This window comes from Somniosus microcephalus, chromosome 14 (assembly GCF_052327205.1).
Source record: "Somniosus microcephalus isolate GS21.2 chromosome 14, FLI_Smic_1.0, whole genome shotgun sequence".
NCBI classification, from domain to species: domain Eukaryota; kingdom Metazoa; phylum Chordata; class Chondrichthyes; order Squaliformes; family Somniosidae; genus Somniosus; species Somniosus microcephalus.
This window is the reverse complement of record NC_141000.1, coordinates 8,448,492-8,472,207: the sequence shown is the minus strand read 5'-3', so window position 1 is coordinate 8,472,207 and position 23,716 is coordinate 8,448,492. Positions and strand designations below refer to the sequence as shown.

The 23,716-nt window shown below is 46.9% G+C and overlaps 1 protein-coding gene across 2 annotated transcripts in view; it reads right to left on the bottom strand.

Moving 5' to 3' along the window:
- grik1a (glutamate receptor, ionotropic, kainate 1a) overlaps nucleotides 1–23,716 on the bottom strand; it is a 434,840-nt gene that overhangs the window by 139,421 nt on the left and 271,703 nt on the right. For both annotated transcript variants that reach the window (XM_086006203.1, XM_086006202.1), the window contains exon 5: nucleotides 12,515–12,568. In XM_086006203.1, coding sequence (XP_085862329.1) covers nucleotides 12,515–12,568 — 54 coding nt within the window. The remainder of the gene's footprint in view (nucleotides 1–12,514; nucleotides 12,569–23,716) is intronic.

The following is a 23,716-nucleotide window of genomic DNA, read 5'->3' as shown; positions in this document are numbered from 1 at the left end:
TTACTACACAGTGGATTTCCCTGCAATGATAAATTCTGGTGCAGGTGGTGCTTGGAGCATCCCCAGTGGTGCAGTCTAACCTGTGAAGAAATAAGAAGACCTTCAACAAGGAGAATGATTTGTTTTTGTTCATCATTGATGATTGTTTATGAAACTGTAAAATGTTGTACTTTATATATTATGAATAGCGTACTTTATAAATCAAGAGACACTTACCAGATCAGACGGTGGTTTCTCCACCATCATCGTCTTCAATTATATCCAACCACTCTCCAACAAAGCATGCAGCTACATTCGTTCCTCTGCGGTTGCCATTTCTTGTGGTATTTGTGTGCACTCTTCTTGGCTCTTTTATGCGTATTGTTATGAATCTTATGATCCATGAAGAAAGACTCATGAAATAACACTGGGCGGCCAGCTGGTGGCGCCATCCAAGGAGTATAAATACTCGGGCATGGGCCCAGCTTGCCTAGGGACATTTTGTAAACAGGAACTAGTGAAAGATAACTAGACCTCCCTGTTTTGAAACAAGTTGATTAAAGCCTTGCTTTATACTTGAACCAAGTGCGTAGTGAGTTTTATTACGTTAAGTATCATAAAATTTTTCTGTGGCACAGATCCAGGTACTTTGGATTCTGGATATCTTGTACAACTGCTCAGTAACCTCATTCCATGCCTTGTGGTTAGGGGTAGTTCAATGCTTGCAGTAAATATGCTCACCCTCCCTCTTCACTTTCATTGCCTTTTTTGACAATTGTGGTGTGCCAGTGTTATTAAGGATGAGGGAAAATGGGTTTCCAGTAGTGCTGAGGAGCCACGTGCAAAGGCATACATTTCTTATTGATCACTAATTAATGCATCATTTGCACATTGTTTATTACCTCATATAGGATGATTCCTAACTCTCCTTTCTACACTATTATTAGATATAAGGGCCAAAATCCCCTCGTGGCTTTTGCCAGTCTCTGGCAGTAACCCTGGTTAGAGACTGGTAGAACATTCTGGAGAATAGCCATCATGCCAGGTCTCAGCAGTTTCCAGGACTTTCCAAAATGCCTTGCCGAAAACTCGTCCGTCTCTAACAAGTAAAATGTCTTTGGGGCAGAGCCAAGGGCAGGGACTCCCTACACCAGGAGTTGCCACTTCAGTGGCGAAATTGAGACCATGGGCTGGATTTTGATACTGGAGGCGTGTAGGAGGCGGGACTACAACTTTCGGGGTTGTAGTCCCGCCTCCATCGAGTTGTAGCCAACCCACGCGATTTTCACTTGATTGTCCTTGTTGAGCCCACCCAGTGGGCTCAGCAGGCCAATTAAGGGCCACCCAGCAACATGCGATGTCACAGATTGACATTTCATCTGTCAAGAGCTTTCGACAGGTGAAATATCAGCGTTTGACAGCTGTTTGAAGCTGTCAAACACTGACAATCTGTACACTAAGTTAATTCCTTCCTCTCAGGATGATTTAGAGATCTCTCCAGAACAGAAAGCTGAATGCTACAACTTTTGACAGCTCACGGCTCTAAGATCCGTGATCTTTCAGGTATGATGTTTTCCCAATAACTACACGGAGGCTGTAACTTAACAAATAACAGGTGTTTACTGGAGGAGGGTAGTCGCAAGACTGGGGGTACAGAGGCATGCACAAAGCTTATATACCGGTGTGGTCACTGCCGGTACTACAGTATACAGGAGCTGTAAAAGTAGTACTCTCTTAAAGGTACATACACAACAATTCCTCCCCTTTTAGATTAGCAGTACCCATAATATTCAAATAACAATTAACACTTAAACATGCACATTAAACAGAAATAGTCCATTTATAGATTCAGTCTTTGGGGCGGCTTCCTGACCCTTTCTGGATAACGCCTTTCCTGAGGTTCTTGTTCTTGGTGCGGAGGCGATTCTAGCTCCCTTTTGTCGGTTAGTTCATCCGTTTCCACTGCTACTGTTTCAGAGGTAAATGCTACCGGTATGTCGGGTTCATCCCCAGGTTGCCATTTCTCAGTTCGGTAGTCACGGGCCAAGACTGGTTGTCCTACATTGAAGCTCCTTGTCGGCTTCTCATTGATGTGCTGGAATTGCTTATCCTCAACATTTCTTCGCACCTTTGGTCTGAGCAAATCCAGACGCGATCTCAACCTTCGGTTAAAGAACATCATGGCCGGGGTCTGGTTGGTAACTGCATGTGTCGCATTTCTGTAGGCTAACAGGAAATTGTCCACCTTATGCTGTAGTGAAATTTCATCATCGCACATGGCCCTTATCGCCTTTTTAAAGGTTTGTACGAACCTCTCAGCCAATCCATTTGTGGCTGGGTGATATGGGGCGGATGTGTAATGCCTTACCCCATTCCTTTTCGTAAATTTTCAAAACTCTTCGGACACAAACTTTGGTCCATTATCAGAGCAAATCTGCTCTGGCAAGCCGTTCTTGGCAAATATGGTCCGTAGGACTGCAATCGTTTTCTCTGTAGTGGTTGAGGACATTTTTATCACCTCTGGCCACTTTGAATAAGCATCCACTGCTATTAAGAACATTGAGTCCATGATTGGACCAGCAAAATCAATATGCACCCGTTGCCATGGAGAGGAGGGCCACTCCCATGGGTGTAGAGGGGCATGTGGTGGTGCATTTTGGACCTTCTGACATCCTGAGCAGCTCTTGGTTAGGTCCTCGATTTGTTGATCGATCCCCGGCCACCAGACATAAGCCCTAGCAAGGCTTTTCATTTTCACCCCTCCCAGATGACCTTCGTGAAGCTAATTTAGCACTCTCTCCCTTAACTTGGGTGGAATTACCACTCGGGATCCACACATCACTGTCCCCTGGCATACTGACAGCTGTTCTCTTCTGGATGAGAATGCTGGCAACAGTGAGTTGCCATGTGTTGGCCATCCCCTCACCGTCAAATCATATACCCGAGACAGTGTCGGATCATTGCAGGTCTCCTTCTCTATATCCGCGTTAGTTACTGGCAATCGTTCAATTATTGACGAATAAAATATCTCGATAGGGTCCACTGCTGGTGCTTCCTCCACAGTAGGCAGTGGCAGGCGTGATAGCCCATCAGCGTTTCCATGCTGTTTCGTGCCTTTTAGTGTTCCGAATCCCTCCTGGAACACTTCTTGTGTGTCAGTTAGCATTTTTGACAGTCGTCCAGATGTGACGTCGTCATCCTTTTTGGCCTCAACCTGCAGTGCCTGTATGGAATGCCAGTCTAATTGTATCTTCCGGATCCATTCACGTCCTAGTAGTGGTGGTCCTCCATCTGGCAATACGTATAGGTCCATTTTGGGTATTTCCTGGCCTTTGTATATCACTTTCACCCTTATTTTTCCTTTGGGGTAGACTTTTTGCCCCGTGTACGTCTTCAAGACAATCTCTGTAGCTTTCAAGGGTATATGTGAAAATAGCCGCTTGTAGTCCCTTTGGTTTATGACTGTTAGGGCTGATCCTGTGTCCAATTCCATTTTCACTTGGACTCCGTCTATCTTGAGTGTGACCCAGATAGTCTGGTGATCCTCCATTTTGTTTACCTTATGTAGTTTCAGACAACCCAGCTCCTTGCTTCCGGAGCCTGTATCACTTTCCTGTTTGTCTGAACTACTGTCCATCACCTTATGTACCTTTTTGTCCGTCTCCTGTGGAGATTTCTTGCTGTTGGTTTTCTTCCCTGACCTGCAGACTCTTGCTATGTGTCCTGCTTTTCCACACTGTCTGCACACTTGGTCCTTGAACCAACAATCCTTCTGGTCGTGTGTTGTTCTGCCGCAGCGATAACACTTCCCTGCTCCATATGACATTTCATTGGTGCCATATTCTTGCGGTCTCCGTTGTATCTCTGCAGCTCCCCTTGCGGCTGCTTCGTGTGATACTGCCATGCTGAAAGCCTTGTCCAGCACGAGATCCTTTTCTGATAGAAGCCGTTTCTGGGTTCCTTCGCTTTGAAGCCCACACACAAACTTGTCCCTTAACGTATCTGCTAGTCCCATTCCAAACTGGCAGTGTTTCGGTAGCTTGCGCAGTTTCGTTAAGTACTCAGCATTACTTTCGTCTTTATGCTGGTTCCTTTTGTGGAATTTAAATCTTTCTGCTATCAGCAGCGGTGTGGGGTTTAAGTGGTCCCGTAGAATTTCTACTATGCTTCCGAAGTTCTTATCCGCGGCCTTCTCTGGGGTAATTAGGTGTCGCAGTAAGCCATATGTTTTTGCACCCATGGAATTTAACAAAACCAGTGCTTTCCTAGCATCTGGCACTTCATTTGCCTGGCAGTACACCTCAATACGTTCCACGTATGTCGCCCAATCTTCGACTTCATTGTCGAACGTAGAGATACTGCCGCTCTTCGGCATCCCTGGGTGTGATTCAACTATCAAAAATGGCGTCTCCCGCGCTCTCCTTCTCCGCTGGCACAAAATGGCGTCTCCCGCGCTTTCCTTCCTTCCCGCGCTCGCCCTTCTTCTCCGCTGCGGCTTCTACAAATGGCGTCTCATAAGAACATAAGAAATAAGAGCAGGAGTAGGCCAATCGGCCCCTCGAGCCTGCTCCGCCATTCAATAAGATCATGGCTGATCTGATCCTAACCGCCAATCCACTATCACAGAACCATCTCCTGAATCTAACAGAATTAGACACACGAAATAGGAGCAGGATCAGGCTACACGGCCCCTGGGCCCGCTCCGCTACCCACAGGGCCATGACCGATCCGAACCTAGACTCATGTCCAAATTCCTGCCCGCTCCCCATAACCTTTAATTCCCTTTACTTCTAGGAAACTGTCTATTTCTGTTTTAAATTTATGTAATGATGTAGCTTCTACAGCTTTTTGGGGCAGCATATTCCATGGACCTACCACCCTCTGAGTGAAGTAGTTCCTCCTCATCTCAGTTTTGAAAGAGCAGCCCCTTATTCTGAGACTATGCCCCCTAGTTCTAGTTTCACCCATCATCGGGAACATCTTCCCCGCATCCACCCGATCCAACCCCTTCATAATCTTATATGTTTCAATAAGATCGCCTCTCATTCTTCTGAACTCCAATGAGTAGAGTCCCAATCTACTCAACCTCTCCTCATGTGTCCATCCCCTCATCCCCGGGATTAACCGAGTGAACCTTCTTTGTACTGACTTGAGAGCAAGTATGTCCTTTCTTAAGTATGGACACCAAAACTGTACGCAGTATTCCAGGTGCAGCCTCACCAATACCTTGTACAACTGAAGCAATACCTCCCTATTTTTATATTCTATCCCCCTAGCAATGAAAGCCAACATTCCATTGGCCTTCTTAATCACTTGCTGCACCTGCATACTAACCTTTTGAGTTTCGTGCACCAGGACCCCCAGATCCCTTTGTACTTCAGTACTTTCCAGTTTCTTGCCATTAAGATAATAACTTGCTCTACGATTTTTCCTGCCAAAGTGCATAACCTCACACTTTCCAGTATTGTATTCCATCTGCCAAATCTCTGCCCACTTACTTAGCCTGTCGATGTCCCCTTGCAGGTTTTTTATGTCCTCCTCACTCACTACTTTCCCTCCCATCTTAGTATCATCTGCAAACTTTGATATGTTACACTCGGTCCCCTCCTCCAAATCGTTAATATAGATTGTAAAGAGTTGGGGACCCAGCACTGACCCCTGTGGAACACCACTAGTTACTGATTGCCAGTCTGAGAATGAACCATTTATCCCAACTCTCTGCCTTCTGTTAGATAGCCAATCCTCTATCCATGCCAGAATATTACCCCCAATCCCGTGATTTTTTATCTTAAGCAATAATCTTTTGTGTGGCACCTTGTCAAATGCCTTTTGGAAGTCTAAACACACTATGTCCACTGGTTCCCCTTTATCCACCCTATACGTTACTTCCTCAAAGAACTCCAGCAAATTTGTCAAATATGACTTCCCCTTCATAAAACCATGCTGACTTTGTCCTATTAAATTATGATTATCCAAATGTCCTGTTACTGTCTCCTTAATAATGGACTCCAAAATTTTACCTACCACAGATGTTAGGCTAACCGGTCTATAGTTTTCAGCCTTCTGTCTACTGCCCTTTTTAAATAAGGGTGTTACATTAGCAGTTTTCCAGTCTGCCGGGACCTTTGCCGAGTCCAGGGAGTTTTGGAAAATTATTACCAATGCATCCACAATCCCTACCGCCACTTCCCTCAAGACCCTAGGATGTAAGCCATCAGGTCCAGGTGATTTATCCGCCTTGAGTCCCATTATTTTACCGAGTACCACTTCCTTATTTTACCGAGTCTCCCGCGCTCTCCCTCCTTCTCCGCGGCTCAATGGCGTCTCCCGCGCTCTCCCTTCTTCTCCCCGCGGACATTGTTCAGCCCTTGAGCCCTGGCTGTGCTCTGCGCGTTTTCCTGTGCACCTTTCCCGTTTCCGCCGCTCGGTCCTGAACCCGGCTGCTGTTTTACCCTCTCTCTCTCAGTTTTTTTTTTCCGACGCCGCTCGGTTTTCAACCCCCGGCTGCGTTCTGTGCGCTTCACCTGCTCTCTTACCCCATCGACGCTGCTCGGCTTTCTCTCTGCCGTCGGTCGGCTCTAGCTGCCGCTGTCCGGGAAGGTTGTGCGCTGTACCTGTTGCCAGTCTGTTGCTGGATCGTCGTGGCTGGGGAACCAAGCCCGGCTCTCAACAGCCTCCCCTGCGATGTTCACTCTCTGCCGGATGACTGGGCGGTTGCTCGTGGTCGACGCCCGTGTTTCTGGCCTCGACTTGCTTCCACCGCCCTCCCGGAGCGAATCCTTAAAGGGATTGAATCCTTGCCGTCGAAGCAGAGCTGCTGGTGGATTCGAATCGACCTCGTCGCCACTGTAAGATCCGTGATCTTTAAGGTATGATGTTTCCCAATAACTACACGGAGGCTGTAACTTAACAATCAACAGGTGTTTACTGGAGAAGGGTAGTCTCAAGACTGTGGGTATAGAGGTGTGGTCACTGCTGGTACTACAGTATACAGGAGCTGTAAAAGTAGTTCTCTCTTAAAGGTACATACACAACAACCGGCAGCGCGGGAGAGTCAGACTCCTGTTACAGGGGTATTGAGGTGTTCCGACTTCTGACAGCGCCAAGAAGCCGAGTAGTGGCAGTTCGGAGAACTACCCCCACTGACTAACTCGGCCACCGCGGGAGACTCGGACTCGGCAACATTGCCGGTTATTGAGGTGTTGTTTTCGGAGTGAGAATTTTGCCGGTTAATAGAGAAATCTGGATATTTAGGTGCTGTTTAAACGAGAGTTTCCTGTATAGTGAAAGCTACCCTGGCAGCGCAAAATGTAATGTCAAAAGTTAGAAGCATCAGTTTAGCTGAGAGAATTTTAAGAAAGGTCAGTTTTACTGAAAGATCTTTTACCTCTTTGTTTTAAAAAAAGGGAGTGAATTTTGTGTTCACCAAGGTGAAGGATGTCCATGCTGGCAAATGGAATATTTTTTCCAGAATTGTACCAGTATCAATAAAATGGTACCAGAATTGTACCAGTATCAATAAAATCAAATGTAAGAAGTCACACGACACCAGGTTATAGTCCAACAGCTTTATTTGAAATCACAAGCTTTCGGAGCGCTGCTCCTTCTTCAGGTGAAGTGGAGAAATGCATAAAGACACAGCTTATATAGACTATATAAGCTGTGTCTTTATGCATTTCTCCACTTCACCTGAAGAAGGAGCAGCGCTCCGAAAGCTTGTGATTTCAAATAAAGCTGTTGGACTATAACCTGGTGTCGTGTGACTTCTTACATTTGTCCACCCCAGTCCAACTCCGGCATCTCCACACCATCAATAAAATCAGTAACAGTATCAATAAAAATTGAAGGTAAAGCTTTCTCTATTCTGGTCTAACAATATTCATTAAGTCCATGCTCATATTATCAGCCCCAATTACAGCAGCGTGATTGCCTGGGGCATCTGCTTCTGTGCTCAACACTTCACAACCTCCTGCCCATTGAAGTGAATGGGCTCAAAAGTAGGCGCACAGAGGCAGAAAATCCTGACCATTATTTTCCATGCCTCACTCCAGTTATTCTTGTGGCCTCTCGGCTGCGAGGCTGTCGACTGAGTGACAAATTCTGAGCAGCTTCGAGCTGTGGACTCACACCTACGAGGGGACTACAACCAACTAATTGCACTTCCAATGCTTATAGCTGGCTGGAACAGGAGCTCTCCAGCCCATCAGCTTGAGCTGGAATCAAATGCAGATTGCAGAAATAAAAAGGCAGCGCGCCAACTCGACACCACCCAGTTCACAAGACCATCGCTAAACACTTTTTTCTCAGTCGCAGAACATGCAGAAAATTGATTTCCATGCATTTTAATGTTTCCAGGCAATAGTAAAGATTTCTGTAGGTACGCTTAAATATTCAATTGCTCGTATTCTTGGAAATGAACACAAAACAAAATGTAAAGCAGAGACGCTACTGCACTTCGCAAAGGGTTAATAGTGAATGTGATTACTGGTGAAAAACTCCAACAGTGACTGTCAAAAGCTAAAAGAAGCTGTGCTGGTGATACAGAAGTATATGAATGATAAACAAGAACCACCTTGCAATTTACATACGTTTTAACGTGATTGCAAGTTATTTACATTTTTTCTAGAGTTTGGGCTGGCATTCTAAGTGATTTATTAAAGAGAGATTGAGCCTGTGCTGATGATGAGAAGGGTGTCAGTATATCACTCTAATAGGTTTAAGAGCAACTTAGAGAGCAGTAATATATCACCACTACTTAGCAGCTACAGTGCACATGCTGGGCTGGAGCATGATTAGATGTTATTTATTGCCCAATGGTGAAGCACTCCAAAATTAATACCATTTCTTTTATTTTTTTTAAAGAATAAATCGAGCTCAGAACTTTCACGTGTTCCTGATAGAGATGCTGTCAGTCTATTATGTCATTTTTCTGAATATTAATACAGGCATCATGTAATATGAAATTGTTTCTGAATGAATTATAACTTGTACCTCTACAAGGAGAGGAAACGTGGCAGAGTCCAGTTGGATTTGACAGTGACCAGGGGGGTTGTGTGTATATCCAGGGTTAGTGGAGCTCTGTCTATGCAACCCCAGATGTCAAGGTGGGGGAATACTGATGCAAGCTTCGTGAAATAGATGAGCTACGACTCAGAAAAGACAACTCCGTCTGTACAGGCTCTAGTGCGAGGATGAGGATACTGAATGTAGGCTTACGGATGTCAGTGCTGCAGGAGGGAGAGCTTTGATCATTGGCTTGTGTGTTAAAGCACTGGGAGGCGCTCTATCTGCGGACAGTATGGGATAGCTGGATAATTCCTGTATTGCTGCTGTGCTTAGCTTATCTGACAATATATAGGGTTAGGGTGGGGTTGTGACAAAAATAGAGCAGACGTGTCTTGCAAAACTAACTAACATATGTTTCTGTAATTCAGTCACTAGTCATAAGGGGCCCAAATTTGCTTCCAAAATCAGTGTTAAAACACAGGGCAGGGGTCAGGGCGAAAATTGGGCTTGGACCCAGGCACATCAAGTTCCCGCCCATCAGTATTTATGAATGATTTGGGGGTGGGCCTGGCTAGGTGTATTATGGCACCATGCAAATGAAGGAAATATATCATACAACATAGTTCCTGCCATTTGCACTTTAGCATTGCTAATGACACTGAAGAACACTTCAAATTTAACAGGCTGGTTCCCCACTTCAAACAATCGCAGAGCGATCAATTACAGTTGGGAAACAGTTAGTTTGAAAATGGGACAATTTTCATCTTTTAAAATTCATCGGATGGCGCCCCAGTTTCACTGAAAACGGCGCAGCTGCCCACCTGAAATATGTAAATGGTGCAATCCCGGAAAACTCTGCTCTATTTTTGTCACAGCCCCATCCTAACCCTATATAAGGGAATAAATAGTGGCCGGTTGGGGGTGGGGGGGGTGGGGGTGAGCGAGACAGACAGACATTCAGCCCCGTTGGCCACTATCTTGGCAGCAGGAGCCAAGTTACTTCAGACTGCGTGATTTGTTCAGTTATGTGCGTGACTGGCTGGCCAGACCTTCGGAGTGCAGGCCAAGATCCTTGCTTGGAGCCCTAGGTGGGCCCCACATCTCCCAGCTCATGCTCAGCCAGTGTGCCTGGTCTCACCTGGACCTACCATATGCCAAGTCCCAAAGAAGACTTGGGATATTCAGAGTTCCCCCTCCCCCGCCGCCCCCCCCACCCCCGCTCTAATTATGTCGATGGGCTTGCAGTGAGCAGGAAGAAACTCCATCGCCACGAGGCCATCCCAGAAACTTGGGAGCAAGTCCCAACTTGGTGTATCCATGCCGCAGCACAGCTTCTGGCCATTCTGGGAATCTGCTGGAACAGGCACAGATTTTCGGGGCCATCCCAGAATATAAATATCATTTAGAAAAGAATAGCTTATAGCATTTAGATTTTAACCTTTTACTGTTTTCCTTTTGAGGAGCAAGATAAAAGGGTTTCTACTGTAAATATATATTGCTGTAATTTATTCATGTGTCCATCTTTTGTTGAATAAATTTGCTTACTAGTTTAAATCTAAAATGAGGTGTGATACGGTCATGCCGTACCACTTATCAAAGATGAGAGAGAGGGAGAGAAATCCTGTGCAGACATGGGAACATTTTAACAGCTCAACTACTTAATAGAAGGGTTACTCTGTTTATTATCCTGGGCGTGGTACTGAAAGCTTGCCAATCAAAGCTTGAAAATGTACTTTGGAAGGAATAGGGAATTCGGATTCACCTACTAGAAAGACCCAAGACATCTAGAGTAAAAAGGTAGAAAAGACCAAAAACCTAAGTACAATGAACATTACGTCATTCGTGGGTTAAGCGCACACTGAGCCCATTGTTATTGCAACAGAATATGCTGGAAAAACTCAGCAGGCCAGGCAACATCCACACTGCTAAATTACTGGTGAGAGGAAGATGCTCGTTAGCATTTATAGTGATGAAGCCATCAATTAGCTTTGTTGAGTTCATTAACGCCAGCATAATTGATGTTTAAGTATACCTTGCAACATTTTACCAAGGATCATTTGCATGTGTGGCGTGTTCCCAAATCTCATTCGAATCCTGCATTGCAGCAGAAGCTGCAGGCGGCTTGGCTCTTCTGACAAGTGCCCTGCTACAAAGCTCAGGTTACAATGCCAAATATTTTAGACTGGGTACAGGATTCAATGCTCCACTTGCATGGCAATTGGCTGCAGAAGACAAGGAAGAGCAGGAAGGGACTACCTTTGATGTAAAGTGACACAACCACCTACTATGAGGTAACATGGATGCGAATTGTATCAGGCCTACTGTCCCAGACACAGCCATTGAAGAGCAGCGCGTTAAGATATTGGCCCAGAAATTCGGGTCGAGGTCTTCCCGTGGGTGTAAGCCCCGACCTGCACTTACCTAGCGCGCCGGCCGTTGAGCTGTGGGCCCGCGTGGGATTCCAATCCTGGGCCTGCTCCAACTGCCGGCGCGCAGTGCTTGCATATCCCAGGGGCGCAGTTAGTTCGATGCGTCCCCTGGGATCACGTGGGCCATGGAGAGCCAATGGTAGCAGGGAATGCTTCATTCATAAGTTTGACAGGAAGAGCTGTCAAACCTATAAATACTACGGGCCCCAAAACATCACTAAATCTTCAAATAAATTTTTAAAAACCATCACATTTTTAAAATAAACTATAAATTACATGAAATAACTATTTTAAACAATAATTTTAATTTTTGAAAAAAATAATTTTATTTTCTAACGGGGCTAAAAATAAACTTACCTTTAAAGTATTTTAAAATAATAAACCTGTGGAAAAAATGTTTTAATTTTAATTAATTCACCACTTACCTTGTAAAAAGCAGGCCTTGCGACTGCTTTTTAAATGTCTAACTTCTGGAGACTTACCCTCCCGGGAAAACCTGCAAAAAAAACATAAGTTCGATGCGCACGCGCAGCCTCTCCTGCGCACGCGTTCCACCTCTTAACCCCTTCTTTCAGGGGAACGGAAGTGCCGGTTTCCCGCGCATGCAGGAAACTGGCACTTCCATTGGGCCTATGTGTGAGTACCCCGTGCGTACTTACCCGTGGGGACCCGAAGTTCTGGGCCAATATTGTGGCTAAGCAGTGAGGCCATCTCTTCAATGAAGATATCCAGACAAGATCAGACATCTGTACTGCACTGCCAATGGGCATGACAGTCACCATGGCCCTCCATTTCCATACATCAGGATCCAGGCAAGCATTGGTGATACATAACATATCAGCGGTTTGCAATCCGCAGATGTATCAAGGACATGATAACAGGGACAATAGTTTCATTATATTCACTACTGATTGGCAGCGTAGTATGACAAAGTAAAAAAACATTGCTCTCACCAGTCACCAACCAAAGTACAAAATAACTGAGGCCTGTTTGGTAACTTTTGCTCCCAACATCAAGTCCATATTAGCATATCAGCAACAAACAGACAAATCACAGTTACGGTCTCTGAATCAAGCTATTGTTTAAAAATGGTGCCTTACCAGTGTGGTGAAAAAGTAATGATAATACTCAGTCATCATTCCCATCGAAAGGATCTGCAAAGGGGAAAAAAAGCGTTAAACAAAGAAATAAAGAACTTGGGCAGGATTTTCATTCAGGAGTCAGGACTACAACTTTCGGGGTTGTAGTCCCGCCTCCACTGAGATGCGGCCAATCCAAGCGATTTTAACTTGATTGGCCTTGTTGAGCCCGCCCAGCGGGCTCAGCAGGCCAATTAAGGGCCACCCGGCAACAGGTGACATCACAGACTGACATTTCATCTGTCAAGAGCTTTTGACAGATGAAATATCAGTGTTTCACAGCTGTTTGAAGCTGTCAAACACTGACAGTCTTACTTCTAACATGAGTCTTTCTCCACAGACTCAGTTAGAAATCTCTCCTGCACAGAAAGCTGAAGGCTGTCACGTTTGACAGTTCACAGCCATTCTGCTTTCTGTGCCAGTGAGATGAGGGACTCCTGAGACCTAAAGGAAGGAAGGCTGAAAAGGTAAGAAAAGGTATGTAAAACTTATTTAATCACTTTAGACACACCAAACACACTTACCTTTGCATTCATGCACACATCACTCACCTGAACACCGACATCTCGACCCCTCCAAGCCCTTCATCCCGACGGTCCGCCTCCTCTAACTTGGTGTGGTTTGGAGCCGTCGGGAATCCCACACTTCAACCTTAAAAATAGGGATTAGGCTAAAAACTGCCTGTTAGCTACCTGTTAACAGACAGTTAATTAGCACTAATCCCCTTCCCGCCTCGGGGAGGCGGGTCCCAGTGCGGGGCGGGTACCCGCCTCCTTTGAAACTGGCATGGAGGCGGGTTTGGGTGCGGGATGGGGTCGGGACCCCTGATTTCGGGATTTTAACCCCCCACCCCCCCCAACGCCTCCAATCCCGACTCCACGGCCCAACGAAAATCCTGCCCCTTGTATTTATATAGCACCTTTCACACCCTCAGGATGTCCTATAAAGCTTCACAGCCAATGAATTTCTTTCGGAGTTTAGTCACCGTTATGATGTAGGAAAACGCAGCAGACAATTTACACACCACAAGATGCCACAAATCGGCAATGAACGACCAGCTCGTTTGTTTTGGTGCTGCTGGCTGAGGGATAAACTTTGGCCAGGACAACAGGAGAACTCATCTGTTCTTCCTCGGATAGTGCTGTGGGATTTTTTATGTCCACCGGGACAAAGCACCGTTGACTGCCCTGCCCACACACACAGCCTTGCATGCTCCAACTCAAGACCCTGGAGTATACGTGAACAGGACGGGCTTTCACTCGCTGAACGCCGCAGCTGGTGTGTGATGACATGCAGCACATCATACAGGTCTGTAGCAGGTATCGGGTCAGAGGCTGGCTGCTGAGCGACAGGGGCCATCCCTTGCATAGGTGGCTCATCACACATGTCAGGAACCCACGCACAGCCATCGCAAGGAGATACAACCAAAGCCATGCCTCCACCAGAGCTGTCTGGAGATGTCTTGCAGTAGCCTCTGGAGAGTCTCCCAGATTGCCATTAATTGCTAACTGCTCCACAACTTTGCCATGCAAAGGAGCCAACTCATCAAGCTACCTATGGCTGAAAACATGGAGCCGGAGGAGTTTGAAGAGCAGGGAGAAACAGAGGATGATGAGGAAGAGCAAGGCCCACCTGTCCTATTGGCTGCAAAGGCACTTCAACAGCATCTCATCCAGGAACACTTCAGATAAATCGTTACTGTTCCCCTGCAACAATATCCCTTGCAACATCAGTCTCAGTCCTTCCGCCATCCTTAGGACTGCACTCAACCCAAACACGTGTATTTCAGTCAAATCACATTGCCTTGTCAAAAAGTGCTCACCAAACACACTCTGCACGCCAAGAATTCAATAAAAGATTGTAATTGACAATAAACATTGACAAATCTATAAACTAATCACCCCGGTGCAAGACCCTAGTACCTGACTTTAGTGCTCTCCTACCTATTCTGGTGCTTCTACGAAGTGCAATCCCAGTGGCTTCAGCATGGGTGGTGGAAGGATGCAGAGACTCTGGTGAAAGCACCTGACATGGCCATGACTGGCGACCTTCAGAAGGCCAGATCTGAAAGGGCTAAGCGACAGATCCAGCTTCCATCATCTCGGCTATTGCCAAGGCATTCAGGCTCAACTGGATTTCTGACACTAGGACGGGAACCGGTTGAGAGGCTGGTATGGGACAAGGTGTGCTGACATCCTGAGAGAGGACAAGAGCCTCTCCCTTGGCGTCACTGACGCTCACATGAGGTGGCGCCTCAGCACTTACACTGATCTGCGGGAGAGCAGGCTGCAGGACTGCTGTGACAGCGCTGTAGCCCCTATCCATGTTTTCGCACAAACTGTGGAAGCCTGTGGAGACTGGATGGCAGCAGTCTGAGCTTCTATCGAAGTGGTCACCACAAATGGCCCCATCGCAGCCTTCAAAGAGCAGACCACATGCTCCACGATTGACTGCATTGCCTCTATGCCATATGCAATGAGCCCACACAAGCTGGAAGTGGACTCCACCACACTGTCTGATTTGGCGGGCAAGCTTCCTGGCAGGTCATCCAATGCACCAATAGCTGGTGCACACCCATCAGTCTTCTTCTAAAAGCTGGGCCCTGAAAGTCCTCGTCTGTGCACGCTACAGCAGAATTAGGAGGCGAGCTTGCCCTTCAGAAGGTTATGTCCTGTGCTATCCTTTCCCCACCCTCGCTCCTGCTCTCCAGTGTTGACCACTGAACCTTCACTGTCTAAAGTATGCGGCGTGCCGATTTACTAGCTGGTGCTTGCAAGGGTCAAAGTGCGTGATGGTGCTTCTTCAGGAGGACTGCCCTCCTTCTCTTCTGCTGTAGGTGGTCTCAGGAATTGTGAAGGACCAGAGTTAGCATGAAGTGGCAATGGAAAGCAGCAGCTGATAGGTGGCTGCGCTATGGGCCACCAGGTCGTCATTCAGAGTAGGTGAGCGAGAGCGAAAAGGAGAGGAAAATGGCCAAGCATCCTGCGGGATGTTTTCTCCAGCCTCACCATTTGCTACCAGTCGGCTCCTCAAAAAATGAAAATTGGACTCCTGGAGTCTTGTCTCCAGGTGTGATGAAGCCGGGCACTGTTTTCTACATGCTGACACATTTTTGCACAAAGTATGTGATTTAAATTCTAACATTGGGGTGTTGAGGTCGTGCGTATCTCAACATCCCAGTAGCATCAGCGGGAAATTCCTGAGCAATGCTTCAACTGGGTTCATTGCTTACATGCCCGAGGGCTCCCTGCCGATGCAACTGATGCTGCATTATGGCAGTCTTCACAGTGGGCAAGTCTTGCTTCTTGACAGTGAATCAGAATCATTCATTGACTAGGAACCAGAATGGCAAATCCAGTGTGCCGCATGGTGCAGCTGTTCCTGCTCATGAAGTACTTTCTGTTCAGAGCGAACCCCATAAAATCATTCACGAGCGCCTGAGGCGATGCTATGCCTCCGCTCAGGAGCAGGCAGTTTCCATCCACACCCATGAGAAATGACCCCACCCCCATGCCTCCCTTTCTATATCACGAAACCCCTTGGACTGTGAGTCAAATGGTGATGACACCTCGTGCTTTGCTGAGGCTTGTTGCTGAGTGGATCCAACTTGCTGCTCCCCAGGTTGTAGCACAACTGTAAGAAGAAGAAATGGGCACAAGGTTAGTCGATGAGCATAGTTACGTATTCTGTTGCCGTACAGACAGTACTCAGCACATATCATCACTGCTTTATACTTTTTATACTTGCTTTAACATATCTGTGCAGAGAAGGTATGTGATTCACATGATATAAATCTCGAGTATATTACTCTCTTCTGGTCTACACATCACCCACACGATGTACCACATTCCTGTCAATGACCTTTATAATGGCACCTTTCAAATGGTTGAGAGGTTTGACTTCCTAAGTCCCTCTTTCTATCTGCACTCTGTGACCTCTATTGAAGAAGGCATTGAATGAATAAACATGATGTGCCGTATATTTTAGACAGCAACAGGGTTTTATGGCCCATCCACAGCTTGCAGTACAATACCTGCTACAGAAAATATGAGAATGTTTCAGAGCTCATTGCGTGCACTGTAATTGTCAACTGTACGTGTGAATAATTATAGTCAGTCTTTTATCTTTCACAGCTGCATCTTGCTAACTTAGATGCTGTTCTCTGCAGTCGCGACCGAGAGTTCCAAAGGTTGTGTTGCCTGTCGTTCAAAATAGAAATAAGTCAAAGCTCAAGGCACTATATCTGAATGTGCGAAGCATTCACAACAAAATAGATGAATTAATAGCGCAGTTAAAAATGAACAGGTTTGATCTAATAGCCATTACGGAGACGTGGTTGCAAAGTGGCCAAGATTGGGAACTAAATATTCCAGGATATTTAACTTTTAGAAGAGGTAGGCAAAATGGATAAGGAGGAGGGGGAGCCCTGATAATAAAGGATGGGATAAAGACAGTAGAGAGAAAGGATCTTAGCTCCGAAAATCAAGAAGTAGAATCAGTTTGGGTGGAGCTAAGAAACAGCAAGGGGCAGAAAACATTGGTGGGAGTTGTTTATAGGCCCCCAAACAGTATTTGTAATGTAGGGCAGATTATAAATCAGGAAATTAGAGGCGCATGTAACAAGGGCAATATAGTAATCATGGGGGACTTTAATCTACATATAGGCTGGGCAAACCAAATTTGCAGCAATAGTGTGGAGGACGAATTCATGGAATGTATGCAAGATAATATTCTAGATCAGTATGTTGAGGAACCAACCAGAGAACAGGCTATTTTAGAACAGGTATTGTGCAATGAGAAAGGGTTAATTAATAACCTTGTAGTAAAGAGGCCTTTAGGGAAGAGTGACCATAATGTGATAGAATTTCCTATTGAGTTTGAAAGTGATTTAGTTAAATCAGAAACTAGGGTCTTAAATCTAAACGTAGCAAACTACGTAGGTATGAGGGGCGAGTTGGCTAAGGTAGATTGGGAAACTACATTAAAAGGTATGATGGTAGAGAAGCAATGGCTCACATTTAAAGAATTAATACATAATTTACAACAAATACATATTCCTTTAAAGCACAAAAACCCCACAGGAAATGTGGTCCAACTGTGGCTATCAAGAGAAGTTAAAGATAGTATTAGATCAAATGAAGAGGCTTATAATGTTGCCAAAAAAGAGTAGTAAGCCTGAGGATTGGGGGGATTTTAGAATTCAGCAAAGGAGGACCAAGAAATTGATAAAGGGAAAATAGAATATGAGAGTAAACTAGCGAGAGACAAAAGCAGATTTAAAAGCTTCTATAGATATGTAAAAAGGAAAAGATTATTGAAAGTAAATGTGGGTCCCTTACAGGCTGAGACAGGAGAAATTATAATGGGGAATAAGGAAATTGCAGAGAAATTAAACAAATACATAGGGCTGGTTTTCGCCAGCCCTGGGGAGGCGGGTTTGGAGGTGGGACTGCCGGGAAAATGGCGGAATCTGGGGGCGGGTGCCCAACCTGCCCCCAACCCACCTCCATGCCATCTTGCCAGGAGGTGGGTAGCCGTCCTGTGCTGGGTCCCATCTCCTTGGTAGTTAACAGGCAGATAAGAGGATTATCCCCATTTTGCCCACACAAGTGCGGGCTTCCCAAAGGCTCCGAAACCTGCCAGGGTCACCGAGGTGAGTAGTGGGTCTGCGGATGGTCAGAGGGGTGCAAAAGTATACTGTAAAGGTAAGTGATGGGTGCAAGTGTGAAGAGGTGAGTATCTGAGGTAAGTGGAAAGTGATAGAAACATTTACCTACCTTTGTTTCTTCCTGCAGGCTTCAATCGGTGGGTATGTGGAGAGTCTCGCACCTCCATGGCAGAGATGACAGATGGCCGTTGCATTCTCCAATGCAACAACCATCTAATTTCTGCAAAAGAAAGAGGTTTGATTCAAGAACTCATCAAACTACAGAGAATGTCAATGTTTGACAGCTTCACAGAGCTGTCAAACGATGACTATTCATCTTGAGAGATGAAACGTCATGCGTTGACATTCTCTGTAACCGGCTTTCCCTTAATTGGCCTGCTGAGCCCGCTGGGAGGGCTTAACAAGGTCAATCAAGGGAAAATAGCGTGGGTTGGCCAGAAGTTGATGGAGGCGGGACTGAAACCCGACAAGTGGGAGTCCCGCCTCCAACAGCTCCCCATTGGCAAAATCCAGCCCTTTGTGTCTGTCTTCATGGAAGACGACACAAAAAACTTCCCAGAAATAGTGGAGAACCAAGGCTCTAGCGAGAATGAGGAACTGAAAGAAATTAGTATTAGTAAAAAAAAGTACTGGAGCAATTAATGGGACTGAAAGGTGATAAATCCTCTGGACCTGATGGCCTACATCCTAGGGTTTTGAAAGAGTTGGCTATAGAGATAGTGGATGCACTGGTTGTCATTTTCCAAAATTCCATAGATTCTAGAACGGTTCCTGTGGGTTGGAAGGTAGCAAATGTAACCCCTCTATTTAAGAAAGGAGGGAGAGCGGTAACGAGGAACTACAGACCAGTTAGCCTGACATCAATAGTAGGGAAAATGCTAGAATCTATTATTAAGGACGTGGTAACTGGGCACTTAGAAAATAATAATAGGATTGGGCAGAGTCAACACAGATTTATGAAAGGAAAATTGTGTTTGATGAATCTGTTAGAGTTTTTTGAGGTTGTAACAAGCAGAATAGATAAGGGGGAACCAGTGGATGTGGTGTATTTGGATTTTCAGAAGGCATTCGATAAGGTGCCACACAAGAGGTTATTAAACAAAATTAGGGCTCGTGGGATTGGGGGTAATATACTAGCATGGATTGAAGATTGGTTAACGGACAGAAAACAGAGAGTAGGAATAAACGGGTCATTTTTGGTTTGGCAAGCTGTAACTAGTTGGGTACCGCAAGGATCAGTGCTTGGGCCTCAGCTATTCACAATCTACATCAATGATTTGGATGAGGGGACCAAATGTAATATATCCAAGTTTGCTGATGATACAAAGCTGGGTGGGAATGTAAGTTGTGAGGAGGATGCAAGGAGGCTTCAAGGGGATATAGACAGGCTAAGTGGGTGGGCAAGAACATGGCAAATTGAATATAATGTGGAGAAATGTGAAGTTATCCACTTTGATAGGAAAAATAGAAAAGCAGAGTATTTTTTAAATGGTGAGAGATTGGGAAATGTTGGTGTTCAGAGGGACCTGGGTGTCCTTGTACACGAATCACTGAAAGTTAACATGCAGGTACAGCAAGCGATTAGGAAAGCAGATGGTATGTTGGCCTTTATTTCAAGAGGATTTGAGTATAAGAGTAAAGACGTCTTACTGCAATTATATAGGGCCCTGGTGAGACCACACCTGGAGTATTGTGTACAGTTTTGGTCTCCTTACCTAAGGAAGGATATACTTGCCACAGAGGGAGTGCAACGAAGGTTCACCAGACTGGTTCCTGGGATGGGGGATTGTCCTATGAGGAGAGATTGAGTAGACTAGGCCTATATTCTCCAGAGTTTAGAAGAATGAGAGGTGATCTCATTGAAACATACAAAATTCTTACAGGGCTTGACAGGGTAGATGCAGGGAGGATGTTTCCCCTGGCTGGGGAGTCTCGAACCAGGGGTCACAGTCTCAGAATAAGGGGTTGGCCATTTATGACTAAGATGCAGAGAAATTTCTTCACTCAGAGGGTGGTGAATCTTTGGAATTCTCTACCCCAGAGGGCTGTGGAGGCTCAGTCGTTGAGTATATTCAAGACAGGGAGCGATAGATTTTTTGATATTAAAGGAATCAAGGGATATGGAGATAGTGTGGGAAAGTGTTGAGGTAGAAGATCAGCCATGGTCTTATTGAATGGCGGAGCAGGCTCGAGAGGCCGAATGGTCTACTCCTGCTCCTAATTCTAATGTTCTTATGTTCTCTTGCTTTGATCCTGCTGTGCTGGTTTTCAACCACGTTCATTATTTCCCTTTGTGTTGCATTTGCAGCAGGTTGCTAATCAATTCAGATCAAGCATATTCATCTGATATCTCTTCCAACATTCGATGGAATCTGGAACAGTACCCATGGATTGGAGGGTAGCTAATGTTACCCCTGATGTGCCTCAATAAATCCGAGACTCAATGTTGGCGGAACAAAACAAGGCTTTTATTAACTTAGAAGGTAACACACAGCGGAGAGGTATCTTCCATCCAGAGGTCTGCTGTACTGGATGTGAGGTAGGCTGGGCCTGCTTACATAGGGGCCAGGTATGGGCGGAGCCCTACACACAATACAATACAATGGTGAGGAAACGGAACTGAGGTAAGGGAAATGAAACTGAAACCAAACCACAGTCACAGGCAGAGAATACATTTCATCACATTCACCCCTTCTATAGATTTAGTCTGTTCGGGGGTTTGATAGTCCTCTGTGACCGACGTGGCTGTTGTGGTGCCGCGGGTGTCGGCTGGGTGTCCCCGGTGGCCTCCTGGGTCTCTGCCGGGGGTGCCGCCAGGGTTGTTGAAGGGGTAGTTGGTGGGGGTACCATTGGTCGATGTTCTCCCGGGGGTGATGAAAGAGTAGTGGGTGGGTAAGAGTTGCTGTGATCGTTGTTGCTGCTGTTGTCGTGGTTGTTGTCGTTACCGGCTGGGGCGACGTCTTTTATGGACACGGTGTCCTCCCTTCCGTCGGCGTGCCGGACATACGCGTATTGGGGGTTGGCGTGGAGTAGGTGCACTGACTCCACGAGAGGGTTCGTCTTGTGGCCCCTCACATGCCTTCGCACGAATACCGGACCTGGGGTGGAGAGCCATGACGGCATGGATACGCCTGAGGTGGATTTCCAGGGAAAGACAAACATTCGCTCATGAGGCGTGGCATTAATGGCAGTACACAATAGCGACCGTATCGAATGGAGCACATCTGGGAGGACTTCCTGCCAGCGGGAGATAGGGAGGCCCTTGGTCCTTAGAGCTAGAGTGACTGCTTTCCATACTGTCCCGTTCTCTCGCTCCACTTGACCGTTACCCCGGGGGTTGTAGCTGGTGGTACGGCTTGTGGCGATCCCCCTGGATAGCATGTACTGGCGTAGCTCTTCACTCATGAAGGACGCCCCCCTATCTGTATGGATGTAGCTCGGCATACCGAACAGGCAGAACAGGCTGTTGAGGCATTTAATGACCGTGGCGCTGGTCATGTCTGGGCAGGGGAAGGCGAATGGGAAACGGGAGTATTCGTCCACAATGTTCAGGAAGTAAACATTGCGGTCGACGGACGGGAGGGGGCCCTTGAAATCTAAGCTGAGCCGCTCAAAGGGCCGTGTAGCTTTGATTAAGTGGGCTCTATCTGGACAGTAGAACCGAGGCTTGCACTCAGCACAAGTGCGGCAGTTCCTTGTCAGAGACCGAACTTCCTCAATCGAGTATGGTAAGTTGCGGGACTTTATGAAGTGGAACAGCCGCGTGACCCCTGGGTGGCAGAGGTCGTTGTGGAGGGTCTGTAGCCGATCCCCGGTGGCGCTGGCACACATCCCTCGTGAGAGGGCGTCGGGGGATTCGTTAAGGGCCCCTGGCCGGTAAATGATGTCGTAATCGAAGGTGGAGAGCTCGATCCGCCACCTAAGAATCTTATCATTTTTAATCTTCCCCCTCTGTTTATTATTGAACATAAACGCTACCGACCGCTGGTCGGTAAGTAGGGTGAAACGTTTGCCGGCTAGGTAGTGGCGCCAGTGGCGCACTGCCTCCACGATGGCTTGGGCCTCCTTTTCCACGGAGGAGTGTCTGATCTCGGGCCCTTGGAGGGTCCTCAAGAAGAAAGCTACGGGCCGCCCCGCCTGGTTGAGGGTGGCTGCCAAGGCAAAGTCAGACGCATCACTTTCCACTTGAAAGGGAGTGTTCTCGTCCACTGCCTGTAGCGTGGCCCGCTCAATATCCCGCTTAATGCTTTTGAAGGCGGCGTGGGCCTCAGCAGAGAGCGGAAAAGAGGATGCTTTCAAGAGGGGGCGGTCTTTGTCGGAGTAGTTGGGGACCCATTGGGAATAATAAGAAAATAACCCCAGGCACCTTTTCAGGGCTTTGGGAGTGTTGGGCAGGGGCAGCTCCCGTAGGGGGCGCAATCGGTCGGGGTCTGGTCCGATTTCCCCATTCTCCACCACGCTGCCTAGTATGCAGAGGCACGTGGTGTTGTAAATGCACTTGTCCTCGTTGTAGGTGAGGTTGAGTTTTTGTGCGGTTTTCAGGAACCTCTCGAGGTTCGAGTCGTGATCCTGCTGGTTGTGACCGCAGATGGTGACGTTGTCGAGGTAGGGGAAGGTTGCCTGCAAGTGGTGGTCATCGACCATGCAGTCCATCTCCCTCTGGAAGACCGAGACCCCATTCGTCACTCCAAAGGGGACTCTGAGGAATTGGTAGAGGCGTCCGTTCGCCTCGAAGGCGGTGTACGGGCGGTCCTCTGGTCTGATAGGGAGCTGGTGGTACGCTGACTTGAGGTCGATGGTGGAGAACACCCGGTATTGGGCGATTTGGTTCACCATTTCTGATATGCGGGGTAGCGGGTAGGCGTCTAGTTGGGTGTACCTGTTGATCGTTTGGCTATAGTCGATCACCATCCGTTTCTTCTCGCTACCCCTTACCACCACCACTTGGGCACGCCACGGGCTGTTGCTGCGTTCAATAATGCGCTCCTTCAGGAGCCTGTCTACCTCGGTCGCGATAAACCGCCTGTCCTCCCAGCTGTACCTCCTGCTTTTGGTCGCTATTGGCCGGCAGTTAGGGGTAAGGTTCGCGAATAGCGAAGGCGGCTTTACCTTCAGGGTAGCCAGACCGCACACTGTGAGGGGCGGCTGGGACCCACCGTAATTGAGCGTGATGCTTTGGTGGTAGCACTGGAAATCCAGGCCCAAGATCACGCTCGCACATAGATTCTTCATGATTAGTACTTTAAAATTATCGTATACAGTTCCGTTAACAGACAATTGTACCGTGCAGTAACCCATAATGGTCGATGTCTGGGTTTTATCAGCCATAGAGATGGTACCCCGAGTAGGGACCACCTTTAGGGAGAGTTGTTGTGCCAGTTCAGGGTGGATAAAACTCTCCGTGCTTCCACTGTCAATTAAACATTTAACCCCGCACCCGTTTACCTCGATGTCCACCATTGATTTGGATAGCGGGTGCGGCCTGGTCTGGTCCA